The 26,225-nt window shown below is 42.0% G+C and overlaps 1 protein-coding gene across 2 annotated transcripts; it reads left to right on the forward strand.

The window, feature by feature from the left end:
• Positions 1-203: 203 nt before the first annotated feature.
• Positions 204-25,571, forward strand: Atg5 (autophagy protein 5). Of its 2 annotated transcripts, none has more exons than XM_050169984.1 (7): positions 204-321; positions 668-778; positions 871-1,001; positions 1,091-1,169; positions 1,288-1,542; positions 21,135-21,243; positions 23,685-25,571. In XM_050169984.1, the coding sequence occupies exons 2-7, from the start codon at positions 668-670 to the stop codon at positions 23,810-23,812; spliced, it is 813 nt and encodes a 270-aa protein (XP_050025941.1). In that variant the 5' UTR covers positions 204-321; the 3' UTR covers positions 23,813-25,571. The 2 variants fall into 2 exon arrangements, with proteins under 2 accessions (XP_050025941.1, XP_050025942.1); XM_050169985.2 differs by lacking the exon at positions 204-321 and adding an exon at positions 395-507.
• Positions 25,572-26,225: the final 654 nt, after the last annotated feature.

Raw genomic sequence — 26,225 nt, forward strand, 5'->3', positions numbered from 1 at the left:
TGACCGGGGTAGTTGGAGAAGTATGGGAGAGGCCTTTGTCCTGCAGTGGGCGTAACTAGGCTGATGATGATGATGATGATGACCTTAAACGAAATAAGAACAGCTTGACAGCGCGACCCACCGCCCTGTTTCGAAGGGGACGCTCATAGCACTCTTCCAATTATACAAGTAGTGGTGTGGTACATCTAGGCACTTTTTGATAATGATAGCTAATGAAAAGAGCTTGTGACAGCTCGTGAGTCGCGAATTTGTTTTGTGGAGCCGCCGTGATAAGCAAATTTCATGTAAACATTTCGATTTTTCTATCGATTGCGGTCAAGTGTAAGTTACACCTTGATTCTATTCACTTTGCTATGTTCCTCAAGGTGTTCGCAGGTGTGGCAATGAACATTAATGAGACGACTGAAGCTCTGTGCGCGGTTTGTGGCGCCTGTTACTTTGAGATGATCACTGCCATAACATCATTCGGTGGTTGTCATTACCATTCTCGATTAAGCTTAAAAACAGGTAAATAAGAATACTACTTGAGCCGCAGAATTTCCTTGACCCTAGTTCCTAGTTGACGCGATGCACGTGATTACTTTCTTGCAAATCAAAGTAACTGACAGGGGTACTTTGCAAGTTTATAATTATCCCTCATTGGTACGGCTTTATTCCTTTTCCACAGATGGCGGAAGATCGAGAAGTCTTACGAGAAATTTGGGACGGGCGACTGCCGGTGTGCTTCAAGCTTGCCGAGGAAGAAGTATACACGATGCAGCAGCCCGAACCTTACTACGTGAGTACCTGTTGCAGTATTAGTACTCGTTGCGCAAGAAAACTGAATCAGTAGGTGATTTGCTAAGTGTAGTTCTTGGTTTCTATTCACAGCTAATGATTTCGAGAATAAGCTACTTTCCTTTAGTGGTTGACAAGGTTCATAAGCACTTCTCCAGGCACGTTGATGAGCGATACCATGGAAATGAAATGTGGCTTGAATACAATGGTCTACCTTTGAAATGGTGAGCACTTCATATCGGATGTCGATATAGTGTGTTAGAACGTAGCGTCCACACGTTCAAACCTATTTTTAAATTTTTTTCCCTTGCAGGCATTTGCCAATTGGTGTACATTATGATTGTAATGCTAGCGATTCCATTTTACCATGGGGCATCACGGTTCACTTCCAGGTACATTTCTCTTGGTGTTTACTATCTTTTTGAAAATTTTTGATGGATTTAGCATACAACTACGACTTTTTCTCCAGAGTAACTTTGTCTTAATGTCCTGTATCTTTATATTGCTTAGAATTTCCCTGAGAAGCAAATCCTTCATTGCGGAAGTCGAGCTGTGGTTGAATCGCATTTCATGTCAGCCATCAAAGAAGCAGATATGCTAAAGCATCGCAGCCAAGTGGTTAGCACTATGCAGAAGAAAGACCACAATCAGCTTTGGGTTGGATTACTTAACTCAAAGTTCGACCAGTTCTGGGCAATCAACAAAAAATTCATGGAACGCATTGGTGGAGAGAGCTTCAAGCACATTCCTTTTCGTCTGTATATGGTAAGTGCATATAACGGTAAGCTGAATTTGTAGTCAATTATTTCTTCGTTTTGTTATTTAATTGACTTTATTTACTGCCCTTAAGTGGGCCTATTGCCAGAAAAATTTGTGGGGAAGATATTACTATAATTAGATGGTAGGTCAAGTGGGAGAAATTTCTGAAAAAACAGCAATCCTGTAGAACACAGGGAAACAACTGATAGAATGTTTAATAGTCTTTTGTATTGTCATGTTGATAAACATTTGCTTCTAATATACATATATGTCATGAACAGAATACCACTATTTGATCAGTTGGGATCATCCTAGTGTTCAGCTGCAAAAATCCTTTGCTACACAACTCACAAACATGTTTTTATGAACTTAAACTGCACTAGGGACGAAACACCGAGGTAGAAGAAGACAGGATGAACGCAGACTAACAACTGGTTTAGTGAAATCACGTAGTGCTGCCTCTTCGAACCATGCACATGGAGACAGCATTGTGTGATTTCACTAAACCAGTTGTTAGTCTGCGTTCATCCTGTCTTCTTCTACCTCGGTGTTTCGTCCCTATGCAGTTTAAGTTCACAAAAGAATGCCTTACCAGCTAGCCTCCCAACACACTTTCCTTGAGTTCACAAACATGTTTTGTTTCTGTTGTAGGCACTAGTAATACATATATGGCATGTGTGAGCTGGTGTCAGGCATGTGTTTGTTAGTATTGTGTTTTGTATATCAAGCAAACGAGCAGAAATGCACACATCTTAAGTGTTCAGGATGAAAGTGGTATTAGGTGTTAACCATAACGGATCCTTTGTGACTTGCTGTAATATCCCAAGCTATTGCTATCTTTCCGTGCCAGCTTCATAATTCACCAAATCAAGTAAGAATGCGGGTAGTAAGAGAGGGAATATTGTCGAAATTGAAAAATTTTTGAAGTCGGTATGAGAAAATGCCAAATTTGATATTTATTGTAAGCAATTTCCAGCAGTGCCTGAGCTAGCCTTTATTTCTTATTGTAGCCATGTGAGTACCTGAAGCAGTACAGGTGTGTTAGTCTTGTAAACACAACCACATTTTCAGGCATTGTGGCCGCGATGTCACCACCAGGCTTCAATCACTTACTTCAAATCCTTAAAAACCCTTGAATTTGGAAAAAGAGATTCAAGGGCCCTTAAAACTCCGAAAATAAATGTGCTCTTTGAATTCATTGAAAGCTGATGTTGGGGGTGATATTTGAGTGTTCAAAATAACAAACTCCGCATAGGGGCTATGCCATGGGCAAAGCGTATCAAGAAGCAATCCTAGACATCTTTTTTTTTTTTACTGTCGCTAAATGATTGCTGTGTGGCATGTCCACAGCCACCAATTACAGGCTTGTTTAAATCGCTGTTGCCATTGTGGAGCTAGACAAAGCTAGATCAAGCAACCGAGTGGTGCCACCATTAGTTTTGTTAGTTAGTTCACACCACAGCCATCATGGCTTCATTTCCAAGTTCTAGGCTCTAGGAATGTCTAGCAGGAAGTTTCAGCCATTTGGCTTTACCATTACGGGTATCCTTCGCTGAAGTCAGTCACTATTAACTATCACCTGAGTGAAATCTTTGCAATTTGAAGTGTATGTCCAACTCAGCAGCTAAGGAGAAATTTTCACTTTTTCATTGTATCTGTACGAATAATGTTTGTTCCCCCTCCTTGTATCTTGCCCTTCGTCATCCTTGAATTACCCTTGGGATACATGGGGAAGGCGGGAGATGGAAATTCAAGACTATGAGCAAAATGAGAACAAGGTGAAAGCTGGAGCCAACGTTTTGAAAGGTCGACTTGTCTTTTTCAAGGTGACATATGCTTTCCTCGGCACAGTATATATAGGTACGGTTCTTCTAAAGGGGAGAGGGGGTAAGCCAGGTGGATACGGCAGTAAATGAGGGCGTGTTGGCAACTAGAGTGTATAATTGAAAACAAAGGTTTGCTATTCAACGTCGGTGGAGGAATGGGAGGTATCCGGTTGACATGTCAGTGCAGGTTCCTTCTTTTGTGAAAGGGGCCTGGACAATGGGAGAGGGGTGGGGATAATCTGCTCTGTGAAGGTCATTGAACTGTTGTCTCTCTGAAAGAGAGAATAAAAGTAGCGGCAGAAAGGGTGCTCATAGAAAAAAAAATTGAATAAATATATAGATAAATGAATGAAAGAAAGGAACAGGAAAAAAAAAAAGATTGAGCAACCCGATTAGAAATAAAAATAACTAGGTGCTGTTGTCTGTAGTTTTAAATTTAGCATAGCGAATAGATTCTCACTTTGAAACGTTTATGCCTAATGGTTGCAATGTCTTGAACTTATGGATGAGGTATGATTCTCTGTATTTTCTGTCTCGCACAGAATGGAAATTTGAATGTAGGATGTAGAGTTTAAGTTCATCGAAGGTATCAGCTGGTTGGTTGAAATGCTCAGCGGCGGCTTTGGGAAGCTCTTTAGCTGTGTCTGCGCAATGTCCGTTTAACCTGACTTTCATTGATTGCCCCATTTCGCCGTCATATTGCTTCTTACAGAGGAGAATTCAAGCATATAAATTACATCGGAACTAGTGCAAGTAAAGCTAGTTCTCACTTTGTGTGCATAGCTGTTTGTGGTGCTTTTAATTTTAAGGTCACTTTGAAGGTGCCTGCAAGTTTTGCACCTGGGCCAAGAACATGCTTTTATTACGGGGGAATGATGCTAGATGATTTTTGCGTGCGCTAACACATATTTAAAGTTTATGTTGTGGCAATAGGTCGCCCTTGGTACCACTGGGAACAATTTTCTCAGACGCTCATTACTTGATAATATTTGGTGATATTTTAGTAGGATGTTTACGTTTGGGAGGGCATTAGAATATTTTGTTATAAAGGCTGTTGGTCTGTCTGATTCTGGTGTAGGCTGTTTCTTAGTTAATTCCGACTGCCTCTCCAATCTTGACGTGCTGTCATAAAGCTTGTCGAGAGGAACTTGTTTATAGTTTCTTTCTGCTAGCGTTGCTTTAAGGTCATTTAGGTGGTGGATCCAATCGTTGTCTTTGCTATACATTCTTCTTATTCACTTTGCCTGTCCGACAAAAATTCCTTGCTTGGAGTGTCACGGCTGATGACTGGTGTAGTCTAAATATTGCTGGCCCTCGCAGGAGTGCCTATATCAGCAGGTGTTTAGTGTTGTGACACCATTTGCCCAAGCACATGAGGGTTGGACCCTCCTGTGTGTAACCGTGCACGGCCTACCCATGTCCGGTGAAAGGGTGATCCTGGAGGTTGAGCTAATGCAGAGTGTTTGGACCTTTGTGGCCCCTCAGCCGTGGCAACACACCTCTTTGGCCTCGGCTTCACATAGACGGCACCCCCGGACTGACCCACCCAGGTGAAATCAGTAGTTTCCTTTTCCTGTCTCTCTCTCCCCAATCTTCGTCTTTTCTTCTCACTTTCAATCTTTTCTGTTCTCTCTTCGCTTCTTTTTACTTCCATTATTCTTAGCAGCGAGATTTAACCTTGTGTGGTACAATAACCCTTGGCTGTACATATTTGGTTATAGCGGAAACATACAGTTGGTGTCCGTGGCGCTTGTTATTTATAAGACCTATGGCATCCCCTTGTTGGGCTCCATGGGATGCGGCTAGTGTTACTGCCAAAACTGATAATTTTCTATGGAAAATTATGTTCCCAAACTCCCTGATCGCCCTCATAAATGAGGGTGCACCGAAGCATTTCAATTTCTCGGCTACCAACGTGAAAACTTTCCAAAGTATCATCTGATACATTCTGAACAACCAAAAAAGAGAGTGAGAGTCATCTCACCTTTTCTTGTAGTGAAATGTCTATGTGATTCTATAAGCCCAGGTTATAAAAAGCTATGAAGCTAGCTAGTGGTGACCTCCTTTTGGAAGTACGTGATAAGAAATGACATGAGCAGGTACAGAACCTTGCCTCTTTTGGGAACATTCCAGTTATTGTGACCCCACACAGAACTATGAATTCCATCCGTGGCGTTATTTGCAATGACGATATGATGGAGCTGACCGAGGCAGAACTTTTAGGAGGCTGGAAAGAGCAAAATGTGATCAATGTGAAACGGATTAAGATAAGGCTTGACGGGAAAGAAATGCAAACAAAGCACCTTATTGTCACTTTCGGTTCAAGCGTGCTCCCCGAGACAATCGAGGCAATAAGTCAAGATCCAGGTGAGACCGTGTATACCGAACCCTCTGTGATACTTTAAGTGCCAGTGATTCGGCCACAGTTCACAGAACTGCCGCAGCCTCCAAACTTGTGCTAAATGCAGTGCTCACAAGCAGTCTTCTTAAAACTGTGCAAACTTCCTTCACTGTGTTAACTGTGATGGGGTACATGCTGCATACTTGCTGTCCTGTCCATTATGGAAAAAAAAAAAAAGAAAAGATTGTGACAATCAAAGTGCAAGAAAATATATTATTCAAAAAGGCATGCTGGCGCCTGTCCGGCCCATGCAGAGTGAGCCAGCGGTGACGCCATCTGCCCCCTTGGCAGGTGCAGCCAGTGCTGCTCCACTGTGCCAGAAGAAGAGGCCATTGACTTCCAGGCTGGTGGCTTCAAGGGTATCACATACCTGCCAACCCTCCCGATTCGCCTGGGAGACTCCCGATATTTTACTGAACTTTCCGATTGTACGATCATTGTCTTATATCTCCCGAAAAGTGGTCTCTGTTCGCGCATTAATGTTTTTTGCGAAACCGGCACTGCGAAATCTACAGCCACATCGTAATCGTCAGCATCACCAACAACGGCCACGCTAAAGCCCCTCCATACACGTTTCCGCCGACCAGGTTAAGTACTGCCAACCTCCACTCCTCCTCCACGCTCCTCTGCCACTCACCCCCTTAGCTTCCGGCGTGAAGCGGAACTTACATGGCTTCAGCTTCCTTTTCCGAGTGGAAGTGACACTATGTTTTTTAGCCTTGTTTACTTTCGCATTGATGGAGAAGCACCAGCTGCGGTTTGCACAAGCTGCGATTTTAACTGTTAATGCGATTCCATCCAAGAATCATAGCCTATTGTAATCGGCGATCTGACCGGGTTCGTTGCTTCGCGTCAACCTGCGACGGGTTGTGCCACGAGAGACTACGTACAACGGAATGTAATGCCTGGGTGCTTGGAGACCACAGCCGTTTTTCGTGCATTTGGAAAACAGTGACCGCGAACTACTACTTCAGTAGAATACAACAGCTTGTCCCCTTTGCATTCTTCTTATGGTGACCGCCACAGCTCTAGAATCTGCAAGCACAGCATTGCGTGCACGCGCGGGCGTCTCAACATCGTCACAGCAGTCAAAGCGAAAATTCCCGCAGCGCAACTCAAGGAAGCGGAAACGCCGGAACTGGATTTGGTGTGAGGGGAAAAGGCTGCGCACATCAAAGGTTGTCGCTACTTAAAAAAGCGGCGGTGGCACGTGGATGGAGTGGCTTTAGGCCGCACTAGCACCATCAGTATCATCGACTAAGCAGCCGACTATGGTGCCTAGTAAGCCGACCAAACCAGAGCCAATGTAGCTCTTGCATTTCATGCAGGCCTTCCTCCATGGTGCATCTTGTTGCTGCTGCTTGCAAGGCATTGCTGCTTGTGTGTATGATTAGTGCTGGCTGGGCCGTGTGTATGCGATGCACCGTGTATGTAAAGTTACAATCCTCGTGTGCTTGATGCCGTGGTGCTATCAAAGCCCAAGAACAGGTATTTGCAGAAGTTTTTGCGATCTTGTACTTCTGAATTTCCATGCTTTTTGACATCAAGAAAAGGAGAACCTTATGCATTTTGTACAACGTGTGGATGCGACGTCCGCACACAATGGCAAAGGCGACTTGAAACTGCACGTTTCCACGGCGCACCGCTGAACAGCAAGACAACATAGTGAACTTTCTCCGGAACAACTGCGACGACAGTGTCACATGTGTGGAGTGCCTGTTTACGGCATTCCTCGTCGAACACAACCTGCCCCTTAGTGTCAGCGACCACGTTGGGCCTCTTCTACGGAAAATGTTTCCGAAATGCGACGAGGCGAAGTGTTATGGATGTCGACGCAACTCTGAAACGCAACTTGGAAGAATGCGGAGGTGGCCAACCTGAACTTTATTTCACAGGCATTGCTCTCGAGTCTTCGTTTTTTATTCAGTTTCCCTCAGCTGCTGCCCCAAGATTCCAATGAATCTGCTGCAGACACTTTAGATGCTCTCGAAGCTGAGTTTGCCACACTACAGGCGTACAGTCTTCAAGAGCACATTCTGAATGAAGAAAGGTGGGACGTGCAGTGGTGTATGGTTGGAAAAATGAAAAACACTGATGGAAAACATGTTTCACTGAGTTGCTAAGGCGATGCTCGATTTACTGGTGATACCGCATAGCAAGGCAGAGTGTGAAAGGATTTTAGCACGGGGTGAAAAACTAGGACTGAATTCCGCTCACCAATGTGCAACACAACCCTCCAACACCTGCTGCTAGTGAAGGGCCGTCAGTCTGGACCATGTTTTGAGCAAAGCTACTCGGACAAATTTTTGAAGTGAGCAAAGTCTGCTACTGCAAGGTCCCTGCAAAAGGGCTCATCGAACACTGCCTTAAAGTTTGAACCCCCCCCCCTTTGTTGGCACGAATAAAGTCTCCCGATTTTTTATCTCGGTATGGTATCATCCCTTCAAAGGAAGCTCTCTTGTCAAACACAGCGCTCGCAAGAGCATGTGTCCAGCGCCTTGCAAGAAGCAAAGGACGTAACACTGATTGTGACGGCGCATCCAGTGTCTAAGGAGCGGCGCGATTCTGTCGACCGCTCCAGAAAAGACAAACTTCGAGTCATGGTGCTTGGAAAAGGCCTCATGACTTAATTTTTGTTTGTCCAGCACACAGCACTAACACTTCTCCTATACTAATACAAACACAAATACTACAATGGAAGGTTAGAGGGCTTCTCTATAACCTAGACAATATCAGAGAACTTCCCCATAGCTATAATACAAAGGTGCTGTGTGTTCAAGAGACGCACTTGAAGCCTTTACATAAAACTTTCTCCGACAATATGCTATTTTTCAGAAAGATCATGACAATGCTAATGCCTTGTTTGGTGGTGTAGCCATCATTATCGATAAGAGTGTAGCTTGTCGCTTTTTTTGAACTTCGGGCACATCTTGAGGCAGTCGCTGCACAAGCAGTCTTAATTAACAAGTTAATTACAATCTGCTCGTTGTACTTGCCCCATAATCAACAGCTCAGAAAAACAGATTTCTATTGCCTAGAAGATCAGCTTCCTGAACCTTGCATGATAGTAGGTGATTTCCATGCCCACAACAATCTCTTGGGAGACGCCCAGTGCGACACTAGAGGGCGACTTGTCGTAAATTTTCTGGTAAGCTCTGGTGCATGCGTTTTTAATATAAAAGAACCCACATGTTTTAACTTCATGCATAACTCGTACTCATTCATTAATCTGGCCATTGGCTCCACTTCATTAATTCCTGACCTGAAATGGGAGGTAATAAAGAATCCATTAGTGAGTGACCAAGCTAGTAGAGGAACATGACTGTTCACCACATATGCCTCAATGGAAACTAGCAATGACTGATTGGAAGCAGTTAAATGAATCAACTTATTTAAGACAGTATTTTATTGATTATTTTACTATAGGTGACGCAGTACAGTATTTTACAGATTTTATTATCAGTGCAACAGAAATGTGCATTTCTCAAACACATGGTCGTTCATGTAAACGACGCATTCCATGGGGGAATGACGATTGCAGAGAGGCATGGAAGAAGCAAAACAGGGCTTGGAATACACTGCGTCGAACACCAACTGCAGAAAATCTCTTAGAATTTAAACACATAAAATTGCAGGGAAGGCGGACAAGGCAACAGGCGAGGAGAATGAGCTGGGAGAGATTTCTCTCAAGCATAAACTCTTACACGCAAGATGCGAAAGTTTGGAATACGCTTAGGAGGCTTAATGGGCAGCAGACCCAGCCATTACCCTTGGTCGATGATCAAGGGAATACCTTGGAAGAGCAGGCAGTCACACTTTGGGAGCACTTCGAAACCGTCTCTGGCTCAATTAATTATTCTAGACCGTTCCTTAGATACGAAGAAATAGCGGAACATAAGACACTAGATCGGAAATACAGACCAAGTGAATCCTTTAACCGTCCTTTCAATGTTGCCAAGCTGAAAGCCTTTCTAAATGCATGCCAGAGCTCTGCACCCGGAGCCGACAGGATTGTACATGACATGATCAAAAACTTGCATAAAGATACAGAAATAATACTTCTTGCACTTTTTAGCACCATTTGGGCCTCTGGACACCTGCCTTTAAATTGGAGAGAGGCTGTTGTAATTCCAATGTTGAAACAAGGTAAAGATCTATCTTCTGTTAAGAGTTACCGTCCGATAGCGCTTACAAGTTGTATTTGCAAGCTGTTTGAGAAAATGATAAATTGCCATTTGTTACATTTCCTAAAATCTAACAAAACGCTTGACCCTTGTCAGTGTGGTTTCATGGAAGGTCGCTCTACAACCGACCATCTAGTACGCATAAAGTCGCACATCCGTGATGCCTTCATTCACATACAGTACTTCTTGCCCATATTCCTTGATATGAAAAAGAAGAAGATGTGTCACTATGAAATATTACCAGATTTGTCAGAGATGGACATTCGTGGAAACATGCTTAAGGTTATAGCAAGGTATTTGTCAAACCACATATTTTGTGTCAGAATTGGAAATGCTCTCTCCAGGCCATTTCTCCAGGAAACGGGGGTGCCACAGGGTGGTGTACTAAGCTGTACTCTTTTTATTGTAAAAATTAATTCTTTATGCTCATCAATTCTGTGTACCATGTTTTATTCAGTATACGTTGATGACATGCAAATAGGTTTCAGATTGCGCAATCCCACAATTTGCGAGTGACAGGTTCAGCTTGGCCTGAGCAGGGTGTCAAGACGGGCAAATGAAAATTTGTTCAAGGTAGATCTGCAGAAAAGCTCCTGCGTCCATTTTACAGGGAGGAGAGGCCTAGTCCCAGGTGTTTATATTGAACTCATGGGCAATGCATACCTCTGCACACGGTGCACAAATTTTGCGTGTCATACTTGACTCCAAACTATCCTTCATAGCCCACTGTAAATATATTAAGAACAGATGCTTAAAAACAATTAATATTCTTAAAGTTTTGTCGCAGGCAACACAGGGTAGTGATAGGAAGTGTCTAATAAACCTGTACAGGAGCCTCATAGTATCCTGTTTGGATTATGGCACTGTATTCTATCACTCTGCAACACCCAGTGCATTAAATATACTGGATGCCGTTCATAATTTAGGCATCCACCTGGCCACAGGTGCCTTCAGAACAAGCCCTGTACAAAGTCTGCACTTGGAATCAAATGAGTGGTCACTTAACCTGCAAAGGTCATACTCTAATTTTGCATATTTTCTCAAAGTGCTTTTGAACCTTGAGCATCCTTGTTACTCAGCTGTAAATGACATGACCTGTGCTACACTGTTTCATAATCGCCCAACATTCAGAGCACTTTTCTCGCTGCATGTTTGAAGGCTTAGTGATGAAATGAGTGTCTTGCTTCAAGAACACCATCTAAAGACCCCAGCAAGGCCATTACTGCCGTGGCACTGGGAAATTGTAGAATGCGACATGTCATTTGTACAAGTATGAAAGCACGCTCCACAACAACACGTTCGAATGCACTTTCTGGAGCTGTAAGCAAAATACTTGTGCACGAAATGTTATACGGATGCATCAAAGTCGCATGCGGGCATGTCCTATGCAGCAATTGGACCATCTTTTTTGGAATCAAATGTTCTGCACCCACTAACGAGCATATTTACGGCAGAGGCATATGCATTATTGTCGGCTGTAAAGCATGTCATGCATATGAATTTAGAGAAGGCAATTATATTTACAGGTTCATTGAGCAAAGTTAGGGCTTTAATGTCGCTACAAAAGTATAGAAATCCTGTAGTAATCGAACTCTATTCGCTTTTCTGCACTAGTTGTGCTGCTGAACAACGTATTGTAATATGCTGGATTCCTGGCCACCGAGGCATTCGGGGATATGTGCTTGCTGATGAACTCGCTACATCTGCAGCAACGAAACCTCGCAACGCTCCCATAGCTGGCACAGATATAGATCTGAAACATTTCCTGCGAACAAAACTGAGAAGCTATTGGCAACACCTTTGAGATGCTAATACGTCTAACAAGCTTCACCTAATTAAACCTCAGTTAGGCTCATGGCCATCAGCAACGAAATCACGGGCAGCCGATGTCCTCTTAACTCTGTTGAGAATAGGACACACATACGGCCATGCACAACTACTTTTTGACTGGCGATGAACCTGCGATCTATGCTAAATGTAGCAGGAGATTGACTGTCATCCATGTCTTACTGGAGTGCCGGGAAGCAGACACTGAAAGGAAAAAACACTTTCCTCTAGCATGCAGACAGCCTATCCCTCTTCATCCAGCAATGTTTCTTGGTAATGAACCACTATTTAACATGAAATCAGTACAAGATTTTTTTGATGAAGTCTGCTTGCTGCGTGCTATAGTAGCTCCAAAAATTCATAACGGGGCTTCACTTGTGAAGCCGCTGTTGCAATGATACCGTTTTGTATAGCAAATGACTCCAGTCCCTTACTCTGAAAGGGCGCCGATGAGACAGTAATGCTACTGACAGCCACACATTTTAGTATATCACCTCTTTGTAGCCTGTATTTTATTTTTGCCCAACATAATTTTACCTAAACATATATTTTACGCACTCTACAGCAAATGTTTTTAGGCCTTCATACAGCCGTGCACATATGCACTCTAACACTGACCACAACATCAACTACATCAACCATTGTCTGGCGCTCTTTGGCCTTCCCTGGCCCTTGCGCCATAAAACCCCATTGATCATCATCGTCATCACCATAAAATATTGCTGGCTATGCGTAGGCTTCCGGTGAAGTGTCGTTCTCAGTTTTCCATTTTCTATGCAGACCGTCATGTCAAGGAAGTTGATTTGACTAGAAGAGTGGTGAGCAGTAAATTTAATACTAGGGTGAAAACAGTTGAAATGGCTAATTAGATCGGTTAGCGCACTTGTATCGTGTTCCCATATTATAAATATGTCGTCAATGTAATGCATATAGGCGTGGGGTTTTAGAGGGTATGATTTTATCAGGTTTGCTTCAAGCTGTCCTATGAAAATGTTGGCATACATGGGAGCGAATGGTGTTCCCATGTTTGTGCCGAAAGTTTGCAGGTAGTGACTAGAATCGAATTTGAAATGTTGAGCATGAGAATTAACCTAAGGAGTGACAGGTAAACGTCATTTGAAAATTATAACAGCGCAAACACATGCAACCACAAAGGAACAAGGACGAGACACAAGCGCTGACTGTAAACTAAATTTTATTGACAGAAGACGGACACCTTATATAAGGCAAAAGGCAGAGGTGAAGTGGAAGGGAGGGATACAATTGGGAAAAATGACTTTGCGCATCGATAAACTTAAGTGCTGGCAATCAACAGAAACAGAAAACAAAAGACTAGAAAAGGGCAAGAGATCATCATCATCATCATTTATTTTTGCTTAAGGACCCCTGTCGGAGTATAACATAAGGGGGGGGGGATTACAGAAGATAAGGATAGAACAAAGATATGGTTACAATTTCTTACAAGACTCAGCCTGTGGATTCACATTAAAACAAACAAATAACGACAACAAAAAAAAAAAAAGCCAAGAGGCACACTAACTAGAATGCAAAAGCAAATCAGCAGAACAGTCACGATGTGAGACGGCAGTCGCAAAAGAATGAAGGCACAGTACAGTCATTATAAGGTTGGGGCTTAAGGTGATGAGTAAGCAGCTGCTTGAAGATAATGGGGTTGCGCTCATTGACAACTCTATCTGGTAAATTGTTCCACTCTATAATGGCGCTAGGCAAAAACGATTGATTTAAGGAAAATGTTTAACCGTGCAAGCGCTGGATGCTGCAAGAGTTAAAATTAAAAAGGCCACGAGATGTACGGGTTGGTGGGATTAGAAGCCTTCCATGCAGTTCGGGGAAGTTATAATAAAGTCGCTGGAAAAGGCGCAGTTTCGCAATTTTCCGATGCAACACCAATGGTTTGAGCCCTAGAGATGATTTAATCGCACTGACACTTTCTTCACGGCTGTACCTGGAAGTGATGAATCTAGCAGCACGATTTTGTATTGATTCTAACATATTAATTAAGTAAGCTTGGTGCAGGCTCCAAATAGCTGAGGCGTATTCAAGTTTACTTCGAATAAAAGTTTCATAAGCTAGTTTTCTTGTGAATGAGGGGCACAGCGCAAGGGTACGTCTGACGTAACCAAGTGAGTTATTAGTGTCGGTAGCCAATTTTGTTATATGGTTGGACCAGGTCAACTTGCTATTAATAGTAATACCGAGATAACGATACGATTCAATGGTGGATAGGGCTGTCGAGTTTAAAAAGTACGGGTGATTCTTGTTAGAGTGTTTACGGGATACCTGCATAACTTTACATTCGGAGATGTTAAGTTTCATTAAAGAGTTGGAACACCAGGTTTCTAATGAATGTAAGTCTTTTTGGAGCGTTGCATGGTCGGCTGGGTCTGTAATGCAACGGTAGATTACGCAGTCATCTGCAAAAAGTCGGATATTGGATGATATGCCATTGGGAAGGTCGTTTATGAAGATGAGAAAGAGAAGGGGACCGAGGACGGACCCTTGTGGTACTCCGGAGATGACGCTAGCAGTGGTTGAGCAATGATTTCCGATAGCTGTGTACTGGAATCGATTAGTAAGAAAGCAACGGATCCATGACGGTGCGAGAGGGTCGAGACCGAGGCATGAAAGTTTGGCCAAGAGCCGCTGATGGGGAACACAGTCAAATGCTTTGGCGAAGTCTAGATATGTGACGTCAGTTTGAAGTGATGAGTCTAAATTCAGATGAAGTTCAGTAATAAATTCAAAAAGCTGTGTATCGCATGACAAACCAGGCCGGAAACCGTGCTGATTGTGAAAAAAGAAGGAATGATCACCGAGATGACATGATATTTGCGAATATATTATATGTTCTAGGAGCTTACAGGGAATACTCGTTAGGGAAATGGGGCGATAGTTGGAAGGATCACAGTGGCTGCCTGACTTATATACCGGTACCACTTTACTAATCTTCCAGTCATTTGGAAGTGAACTTTCAGTAATGGACTGGGTAAAAATTATTTGTAATATTAGACTGGAAATTGCTTTCGTACCTTTTAGTATCTTAGCAGTGATGTTATCTGGCCCGGGGGCACTAGAAATCTTTAGGTTATCAATAAGATTCATAATGCCTTGAGAATTAATTGTAATGGGAAACATGAGGGGAAAACTGTGGCTGGGCAAATCAAAATCCTTCAGTGCAGGCTCACGAGTGAAAACAGAAGAAAAATATGAGTTCATTACATCTGACCGCTGATCAAGCGGCACATTTGAGCCGTCAGGATAAGTCAAGGAAATGTTATTGGAGCTATTGTTTGGTTTCAGAATATTCAAAAATTTTTTGGGGTTGACACGTATGATGTTAGGCAAGTCGTGGTGGAAGAACTTTTTTTTGGATTGTCTCAAAGTGCTAGTGTATTTGCGCAGGCATTTGAAGTACTTGTCCCACTTTGAACAAGATTTAGAGCGTTTCGCATCATGAAACAGAAATTTTTTCCTTCCCGACAGCCTCAAAAGTGTGTTAGAAAACCAGGGTTTAACTAAATCACTGCGAATGCGAACAAGAGGTACTGTTAGGTATGGCCGGACGCCAAGGGCCATACCTCGTCCCCCTCACCTTCTCTTGGTGTGGCACCATGGGTGCTACCTCGTCCCCCTCACCTTCTCTTGGCCGGACCCCACGGCGCCGGAGAGGTCCTTCACACGACCTACTCGCCGGATTCGTCGAAAAGAGGATCGACTTCTTCCCGTGCTTGGTATTGCTGGAGGAGGGGCCTTCTCTCAGTGCCTGTCACATGTCATCGTCGGAAGCAAGATCCCGCCCACACGATTGTAGAGAGCCTATTTAAGGGGCTCCGAAATGTACTTGTGAGATACTTCATACCATATACTTCATACTTGATACTTCATTCTCTTCTTATTTTCTTTCAATTACCTTTGAATAAACAGTGCAAGTTTCGCACTAGAAAATCGTCGTCTCGCCCTTGCTCGGTCGCCATGGTCTACCGGATGCCTGCAGCTCGCCGACAACGCCACGCTACCCAATAAGGAAAGGTCGGTCGGGCTTCGAAAGGCAGTCGCCGCTACTTCTCGGCAGCAGTATGGTACGCTACCCTGGGGTACGCAAGAGACAGGTCACCAGCAGTGGGATCGCTTACCAATGCAACAAACTGGTTGCTAACGGAGGGATTGCCCTGCGGTGCAACAGTACATGTCTCTCAACAAGCCATAATAATTTATTCTTAAATAACAACCAGTTTTCATCTACTGTACGAGAAGGAGCAGTCTCACGAAAAGAATTTGAAAACGTGTTCAGTTCAGTGTTAATTTTGCTAAAATCTGCTTTGTTGTAGTCCCTAATGTATTTGGTCGAGGGCTGTCTGAAAGGAACTGGGATGCAGAGATTAAATAGCAGTAATTTGTGGTCGCTTAGACCAGCAACGGATGATAGCGATCTTATTATTTTGAGGTTAGAAACAAGGACAAGGTCTAGAATGTTCTCCCCACGGGTTGCCATATTAACCATCGTAGTAAAGTTGAATGTAAGGATTGTGTCAAGAAAATCTTTGGATTGCCGGTTATGTGCCTCTAGATTTGCCCAGTTAATGTCCGGAAAATTAAAATCGCCACAGAGCATAAAATTCGCAGACAGGAAGCGTGTGTAAAGATTCGCTAGTACAGAATTTAGTTCATGGTTGAAGGAAACATCACAGTCAGGAGCGCGATTCAGTTAGCGATCGCTTCTAAAAAATTCAAGCTCTGCATCAAATAGCGATACTGAGAAGGCGCTTACACACTTGCTACTATAGTTCTTTATGTGGAATGCTTCCAAACTGACATGCGCTGTCGTGTCAGCACTCTTACTGAGAATCTGTGCTCTTGCGAGAAATGCTCACCAAACGTTCTTTACACACAGAGAGAAAAAACGTCTGTTAAATAGCATGGTTTCTCTGTTTAAAAGAAATAACCTTACGCTTGTTCAAGCAGACAAAGACCCGCCGTGGTTGCTCAGTGGCTATGGTGTTGGGCTGCTGAGCACGAGGTCGCGGGATCGAATCCCGGCCACGGCGGCCGCATTTCGATGGGGGCGAAATGCGAAAACACCCGTGTGCTTAGATTTAGGTGCACGTTAAAGAACCCCAGGTAGTCGAAATTTCCGGAGTCCTCCACTACGGCGTGCCTCATAATCAGACAGTGGTTTTGGCACGTAAAACCCCATAATTTAATTTTTAATTTTTAAGCAGACAAAGAGACTGGGTTTGTTGTTCTACCAAAGGGGTTGTACAACCAAAAAGCGCAATTGGGGATCAATAAGAATTTTGTGCCTGTTAAGAAAAGTGCTGTTAGAGTCAAGACCAAGATTATTAACTTCCACAAGGAATCACATCTTGACAAACTTGCGAGGGATATTGCTAAAACAGAGGTAGTAGCCTAAATGCATTCTTTACAGCCAAGGCCCGCGAACCAGATATTCCATTCCGGACTATCGTTAGTGAAGAAGGTTTGTGGCAGATAAACGTTAGTCGGTTTTTGCAAAGGCATCTCAAAACGCTTGCTTTGGATGATCCGTTCCTTACAAAGAAATCTACCGATGTCACGCTGTTTCTTGAGAGCATAGATACCATTGGCTTTGGTTGCTCTGTAGGTGTACAAGACTTGTTTTATTCTGTGCCTCAAGATCAACTTTTGTAGGCTGTTAAGGAATGTGTAGAAGCAAACGGCAAAGTGTTTTTCTAAAATTCAACAGGCTTGTTGGTAGATAATTTTTAATCTTTATTGCAGTTTTACCTGAGATCTACTTTTATTGTTTTTGACAACCTGCCTTTTTTGCAGTGCAACGGTATCTGCATTGGGTCCTGCGTGGCCCCAATTCTTTGTGACATATTTTTAGCAAAAGTAGATAAACTTTTAGATAGGTGTTTTTTAGGGGGGTTTGTTGTAATGAAGGTTTTTAGGTATGGGGGGTTGACGATTTTTTAGTGCTTTTAAAAAAAGCAGACAGCCTTCACCTACCTCTTTACAGTAGGTGAAGTTTTAAACGCATTTGACAAACATGGACTTGAGCTCAATTTTGCCCATGAACTATCTGACACATGTTTTACAATTTTTAGACCTGAGACTACCCTTTTGTGAAAGGCACGGTTTCTGGGGCTATTTCGCTCGAGCAAAAAAGGATTTTTGCCATATGATTCAGCGCATTCCCCAACTGTAAAAACAGCTATAGCATCGCACTGCTTGGAATCGTCTCATCAAAAACCGTGCCCGCACCTAATGCAGAAAAGTTTTGAGAATCAGGCCAGCCGACTTTTGGCGACGGGGTTCCCCTGGTTGGTCTTGATTGCTGTGTCTGAGACCCTCCTTCAAAAGCTAAAACTAGGAACACGAAGAAAAGGTGACCGTCGGGAGACCGACAAGCCTTTGGTTGTGCCTTGCCTACACAAGACTTCGCACATTCTCAAGAAAGTGGCCAACAGGCATGGGGTGTCCGTTGTTTTTTTGGCACCCAATAAGCTGGTACAGTTATGCCCATGCATCTGCAACTTTTAAAAAAAGAGGTGTTCAGGTAAAACATGACAAGCCGTTCGTCAGGTGTTCCACAGGAATGGTCTATGCCATTCCCTTGAAGTGTGGAAGGCTTTATGTCGGCCAAACCGGCCACTGCAACAATGATCGCTTGGGGGACTATGCCCGAAATTTAAGTGACTTAAAGGACCAGTATGCACATTTGGTCGTGCATGTAATTAAATGCAGAGGCTGCGAGGCTTGGTTGGGAGAGACAGATTCTCGGTAAGAGTGCCGACACGACGGCACGTGTCAGTTTGGAAGCGTTCTGCATAAAGAAATATGGCAGCAAGTGCGTAATCACCCCCTCAGCATCGCTATTTGCTCCAGAGCTTTAATTTTTAGAAGCGACCACTTACTGAATTGATTGTGTGTTAGTATCTCTTGCCCTTTTCTAGTTTTTTGTTTTTTGTTTCAGTTGATTGCCGGCACATACGTTCATTGATGTGCAATGTGATTTTTCCCGATTGTATCACTCCCTTCCACTTCACCTCTGCCTTTCGCCTTATATAAGGTGTCCATCTTCCCTCAATAAAATTTAGTTGACAGTCAGCGCTTGTGTCTCTTACTTGTTTCTTTGTGGTTGCACGTGTTTGCGCTGTTATAATTTTCAAACCAAGTATGCACCAACTCGCCCAGAAAGAAGCTTTAATGAGGTAAACTTGAGGAGCCTGCGCTTGAGGATTGACTGCAAGTGACTTCGATACAACTTCAATTCCTTCACTCATGGATATATTAGTGTGACTAGATTAGCATGGTAGGAAAGGATTTGGTTGGTGTTAATGCAGTTGATAATTCGAAGCAAGTGGGGCGTGCTTTGAACAAAAGATGGGAGTGTGGTCGGGATGTTTGACAGGTGGTGGTTTAAGAATTTAGATAGTGACCCAGTAGGTGTGTTGTTATTAGACACTATAGGCTGAACTGAGATTTCTGCTGTAAATATTTCTTCTACAGGAACCTTATGTACTTTAGGAAGAAGATAAAAAGGCCTGCTTCTTTGTTATTGGGCATCATGAAGCCAGTTTGGGTGTTTAGTTCCCTGGACAGGAGCTCCGCTATTGTACTTTGCACAATGTTGCTGTAGTGTGAAGTTGGGTTAGAGTCGAGTTTTCTGTAATGGGTGTGACTGCTCAGTTGTTTGGAGACCTCATTCTTGTACTTTTCTATAAGCCAGATTACGATACTGCTGCCTGTGTCTGCTGGTTTAATTACAATATTCTCTCTTTCCGCGAGCTAAAGATTTAAGAATTTGATGCTGAGCGGGTGACAAATTTTGAGATTAGCTGTATGTATAAATCAAGGTCTGGGCATTGTTTGGTTTCCAGTGTCCACATACTAGTTGGTCTAAGAGATTCTCTGACCTGTTTTCCTATGTCTGGCCTATTGAAAAAGAATTCCTTGACACGCATGTGTCTTGAAAACTCTGTTATATCTTTTTGTAGTTCATATTCATTTACTGCATCAGCCGGTTGACACACAACACTGCATCACATTCCTCCACCTACATTGAATAGTGCACCTTTCTTTTCAATTATACACCCTCGCCGCTAGCACACCCTCGTTCGCTGCTTTGCCTACCCACCTTACCTCTTCTCCTCTTTAGAAAAACCATTCCCTATACTATGTTGAGGAAAGCATATGTCGCCTTGAAAAAGACAAGCCCACTTGTCGAAATGTTGGATCCAGCTTTCACCTGTTCTTGTTTTGCTCACTGTCTTGAATTAGCCTTGAATTTTGAGCCATATGTTCCAGACAGAGGTGGCACCAGTGGTGGCACCGTCTCACTGGTGGCACCTTCTGGTGACAAGGCAACTCGAGACCCTCTTGCAGCAAGAGACAACTCAGGTTCTTGTCGGTGGTCAGTAGCTTTGTTGGGTGTTTAGTGTTGCTTAATGGTTGCTGAGAAATGATATGTGATGTTTACGGAGATATAGCATTGTGATAAATTGGAAGTGCTACACTACTTACTATGTCACTTGTTAGCTCAGCTCACATGTACATGTGTATCATAATTATTTTTGAGCAACTTAGCTAAGTGAAGTACAGAAAAACAGAACATAGGAAACCGTGTATTGACACCAGGAGGCGATGATAACAAAGCCAAGTAATACCTCGGTTGGACAGGTGAATTTAGTGTCACTTAGAGGAAGTACCATTTTGCCTCGCTAAATGCTATCTTGATGGCTGGGTGCCAAATGGCAGAATAATTTGTCCTTTGGAATAGGTGGCAATGATGATTTGGGTGCTACGATAGGCACCTGTACTAATTATTTGAATAAGGGCCAATGTTGTTGACTATTTAAAGTAAAAATACATATCCTAAAATTGCATTCAGAAAACCTACTTGGACAGCAGCACCATTGCATACTTGCTAAATCCAATTGCTGTAAAACATGCAAGAAAAACGACAACTGCATGCCAGAAACAGTAGCAGCAGCCACCAATGTTGACCATCAGAAGTGCGAGGCAGTAATTTTTGTCGACTGAAACAGACACAGTTACAAGAAATCTGCAATATTACTACTCCGTTTTTTTTTTTCTGCTCTCTACTGTTTCAACTACTGTGGTGTTGAGGCCGCATATATTAAGGGAAGTGAACAAAGTAAATTTGATGAAGTTACTCGGTAGAGCCTGTCATAGATTGTAAAGTCTATGCCATTTTTATGAGGGCAGTTTGTCGCTACACACTGCAAATATTGTATTCTTCAAAAAAGTGAGTACACGCTGTGTGTAGTGACTTGGGCTACTTTAGTAACATTGAATGCATACTAACAATATTAAATTTTCCTTTTATTTCATTAGCCAGATGGAAGTCTTGTCCAAAGGTTAGTCTCACCGGTGGCACCTTCTGGTGACAAGGCAACTCTAGAGACCCTCTTGCAGCAAGTGGCACCTCAGGTTCTTGTCGGTGGTTAGTACCTTTGTTGGGTGTTCAGTGTTGTTTAATGCTTGCTGAGAAATGATATGGGATGTTTACCGAGATATAGCATTGTCATAAATTAGAAGTGCTACATATTTCGGGTGAGGCCCCTTCAGATAACATTTAATTCTGCCTGCTGAAACTATAGCTTTAACACATTAATACATTTTTGGGAAAAGACGGGACATGCGGGAGATGGAAATTCAAGACGATGAGCAAAACGTGAACAAGGTGAATGCAAGAGCCAACGTTTCGACAAGTAGACTTGTCTTCTTCAAGGAAGACAAGTCCACTTGTTGAAACGTTGGCTCCTGCATTCATCTTGTTCACGTTTTGCTCATCGTCTAATACATTTTTGGTATCATTAAAACATACAGCAGTAGATCAGGTTAAGAATCTGTATTCAGTGCATCTGTGGACGCTGTGCCGTAGCTTTGAAAAAATATTTCAGGGAAGGAAATGCATTCAACTAATTCACATTCAGTGTATTTGGCACTCGGTCACTTGAGAAATTTGCCTTATGTAAATTGTTAATGCTAAAAGAGAGAGAGAGACAGAGAGACAGAAAAAAAAAGAAGAAAGAACCCACTACATGACTACAATATTTGTGTCCTGACTCTTTCTCTAGTGCATATTGCGTGTATTAATTTTGCAGCAGAGGTCTAATCAGTAATGTGTTAAGATGAAAAATGTTTAATAGCAATTCAATCTTATTTCCAGGCACTGCACACAAATCAGTCTCTTTCAATAAGTTTCTGTGAAGTGGCATGTACACTGATGCCTGTGGTCTGTAGATATGTTCAATCATTTGTTGTAAACACAATAGCACCGTTCAAAAGCCTATTGTGAATCTTATCTTTTCCAAAGGTATTTTTCCAGAGTGACTACAGTTGTCAAAAGTGGAAGTCATAATTTCAAACTGCTAGCATTAATAGGTTTTTATTATCATTCCATATACCATAATTTCTGTCTTTTCAAGGTTCAAATACCTTCCAGCAATAAAATTAAGCTGCTGAAATGACTGTTGGGCCAGAAGGAACAAATTTTACATTATTTGAAAGACATTTTACTACATTCTGCGTAGTTAGTCATTTCAAGTCACACAGTTTTGTTACTCATTGTATTTTAGTTAGAGAAAATATCAAACTATTGTAGTAGCTTTTCTAAACCCTTCTCAGTTTTATTTTAAGCGTTGTTTGCAGCAGCTAACACTTAACCGCCTTGTATCCAACATCAGACTATTCATGCTGGTTCCGTATCCCAAGGAAGCATATAATGATCATTACTTTTTATTTTGTATGTTAGTAATTTGTAAGTATTGATCCTGACACACATTTTGCTATACATGCAGATGATCCGAGCCTTTTTCTGACAGGACATGAACCTTCAGAAGATAAGACATTGAGCCGGTTAATGTTAACTTAAGCTAATCAGAAATGCAAAAAATACAAAAACAGCTTTATTTTAACAAAACAAAAGCTGGTAAACAAAAATATTGTTTTTACTGTGATCACCAGTATATAGCTCTCTTGAGTGGTTAAATCAGTTGTTGAAGAGCACGGATTTTGAACAGCATGAGTAAATGTGTTGATGAAAAAGCTTTCCAAACCAGTTGGAACGCTATCGTCTAAATTTAATTTCTACTGCCAGATATAACATTGTTGCAACTCTCTCACAACACAGGAAAACTGAAAGTACAAAAGTACGTGAACACTGCAGCATGATGTTGCTAAAGTGTTGTTAAGCAGCCATTGGTGCGGGCAACACATTTCTCGTGCGGCTGTTTACTTTAACCTAAAGGCAATATACTGTTTGATCTTTTGCATAAATATTGGGGTTGTATTTTGCAACAATCTGTCAGCAATACTTTCACCTTATTGTGACAGATCTGCCGTGCCACTTCATTTCCGAAATGGAAATTGATAATGTCACCAAGCTCTTCCTTTAGAAGTACTGACTGTTGGGTGTGTTGGTAAACCATACTCAAGGAAGAATGGCACAAACGAACAGGGACGAGATAAAAAACACGGACGAGCGCTTGTCTGTGCTTTCTGTCTCGTCCCTGTTCACTTGCACCATTCATCCTTAAGTTCTTGCTCCTGTGAACCTAATTTTTCTGTTGGAGGTTTCGGAATGTTTTTAATCTCCGTTTTCAGTGGGCCAAATGCTGAAAACACTCATATGAGCACGAGACAGGATGCAGGACTCCCGTTTGACAGGAGTTTGCATTTGTTTCACGTCTCTTAGCAAGTGGCGAGCTGTAAAACATAAAGATCTATATCCTTCACTGAACATGTGCCTGCCCTCAGGTTTCCACGTTCAAAGTGACATTTTCCTGAATGATTTTCCCAGGTTTTTTTTGTTGTGTTGCATGCCTCTATTGTAGTTACATGCTTTGCACGAGCGACATGGCGGGTTTTCCATTTCTTCAGATGGAGCCAAACATGTGGTCATCACTCATGGGATCCAGGTTCCTCTGGACACACCGCTTCAGTGGATGAGTGAACACCTCAGTTATCCGGACAACTTTCTGCATTTGTGTGTCATGCCATGTTCATAGTGATAGCTTCAAGTGTCCATCAGTGATATTTCGCAAATTTTATCTCACTAGTCGAGGGCAGCTTGTCTTGGTTGCAGAAAGGGCTTGCAACGACTATGATATATCAAGCGCAAATTGTTTGTGTGGTTACTTCATACATTCTGCTCGACTGTGCAGATGATTTGCACCAGAATGGTACTACTGTCATAACGATGAGTTGGGCTGTCAAAAAAAAGTGATTCCTACCTGTCAAGGTGCATGCTTTTCTTGTCCACATTGTGCACTTTTTACATTTTTAGATATCTGTTGACATCTTCGACTGGTTGCTTAGAGCACTGCAGCAGTGCTACAATGACTGTATAAAGCATCAACATTTGGAGACTAAAGCAGCTCCGCTATGCACAATCAAGTTAGACTGTCACTGTCAGAACGCGCATAACCCTACAACACAACTCAAATGCTATCTTACTCAACATTGTAGTGCTGCAGAAGCATTTTGGAACCAATTGAACATGTTGTCATGTTTGATGATGATGCTTGTTGGACGTTATTTCATGGTCACGTTAAGCGAATTACTGCACTGCCATTAAGAAAATTAGATCTAACTGGATCTTGTCAAAATTTACAGTCATGCTTGCTTGAGTGTGACTCCACTGTTGTGAGATATTGCGAAAAACAAGTCATTCCCAAGTTTCTTTTTGTTCTTGTGCTGTAAAGCCTACTTATTTTTACAGTGTCGCATGGCCCCTGTCAATGTGTGATACATTGCATAAAGCTGTGGGCAGCAATTTCACAATTGCATTAGTCTGTTACAGCACCATTCATAGACAGCACAACTTGCATTTTTTTAAAAGTGGCATCTGAATAACGTTCCACCAAAAGCTCGAAAGCTGTGCTGCTACAGCCAATAATAAGGTATACACAACAAATTTTCATTCATCCAATACCACCAGTCATGCATAGTTTTAAAATGCTAAAAAAGTCTTGGCACCAAAAATGTGTATTCCATATGTAGTGGGTTCAGGAATACACCATTTACAAAGCTGATTGTGAAAACCTTCAGTTACCAACTAGCAGCAAAGCTTTTGTAACCTTTGCCAAATGTACCAGGAAATCCTGCATATAATCAAGTGTGAGTGTAAAATGAAGAACAATTTTGGGGCCACAAAACAAATATATTTATTGGTACATAACAACTAAAAATGCTTAGTTAACCCATTCGGTAAAAATTTGGTTAAACATTTATACATGAATGTAAAACGAGAAGCAAATTTCATAAGCAGCAGCCAGAACAAAGCCCCATATTAAATGCATGGTTTCATGGTACTTACTCATGTGAGTTTGTCAGCCACTTCGTATTCATGGTAGTAAGCACACAGATTGCTTTGTTCGATGACATGTTTGATCTCCTACTACGAATGAAAAAAGCTATTTAGTATGAACGAATGTCAATTTTAAATAATTTTAAACAATGCGTGATAGTTGAGATACTTTGGTCATATGACCGCGTGGTTTTCATAATCTATTTAAAAATACATATTAAAGATGTTCTGTGTCATCTATACACATATTTCAAATTTTGTATGTGTTCAGTCTGAAGATTGGAGTGCAGTGTTTGTAAGCTGCGTATGTGTATAGAATTTTTCTTAATTTATTAACTGTCATTTATTTAGATGAGAAAAGTTGTTCTTAGTGCATATGCTTCTAGATTTATATTGTGGTTGTAAAAATAAAAAAAAAAGGCTTGTATCCCGATACAAGCCATATGATTTACAGTGCATATGATGTGTTGCTATTCCATTGATTTTGTCACTAGATTTAGTGACTTTTTTTAAAATTCAGTGAAATTATTTTATTTAGCAACTTTATTTAGCAGTGTTAGTAGCAATATAGCTTGTTCTTTACCGGTTTCTCAGAACGTTCCGTTGAAATTAACGGCTCATTTTCAATAATGAAATTCGTGAACTGATAAAAACTTGCATACCTACTATCACTATAACCAAAAAGCACTCATCACCGTGGTTAAACACGGCACTAAAGCGGCTCAACAATAAAAAGAAAAGGCTTTACTGTGCTGCTAGGCGTTTTGACTTTGAGTGCGCATGGCATAAATACTACAACGCTGAAAAAAACGTACCTATCGTTTGCTAGTCAAACAAAACGCTCTTTCTTTTTGACTACTTTACCAAACATTCTGCGAAATAACTCAACAATTCTGGAATATTATAAATCCAAAGTGCTCGCAACCACTTGCACTTTGTGACAAGCAAAATAAGCTTATTCTTGGTCATGAAACCGCCGAAGTACTTAATCACGTATTTTCCTCCGTGTTTACTAATGAACCCAAAGGTGAACTCCCTGAATTCCCATATTCAAATTACCATACCATGCCCGCAATCACCTTTAGTTCTGATGGCATCAGGAAATGTATTGA

Source organism: Dermacentor andersoni, chromosome 6 (assembly GCF_023375885.2).
Source record: "Dermacentor andersoni chromosome 6, qqDerAnde1_hic_scaffold, whole genome shotgun sequence".
NCBI lineage: Eukaryota > Metazoa > Arthropoda > Arachnida > Ixodida > Ixodidae > Dermacentor > Dermacentor andersoni.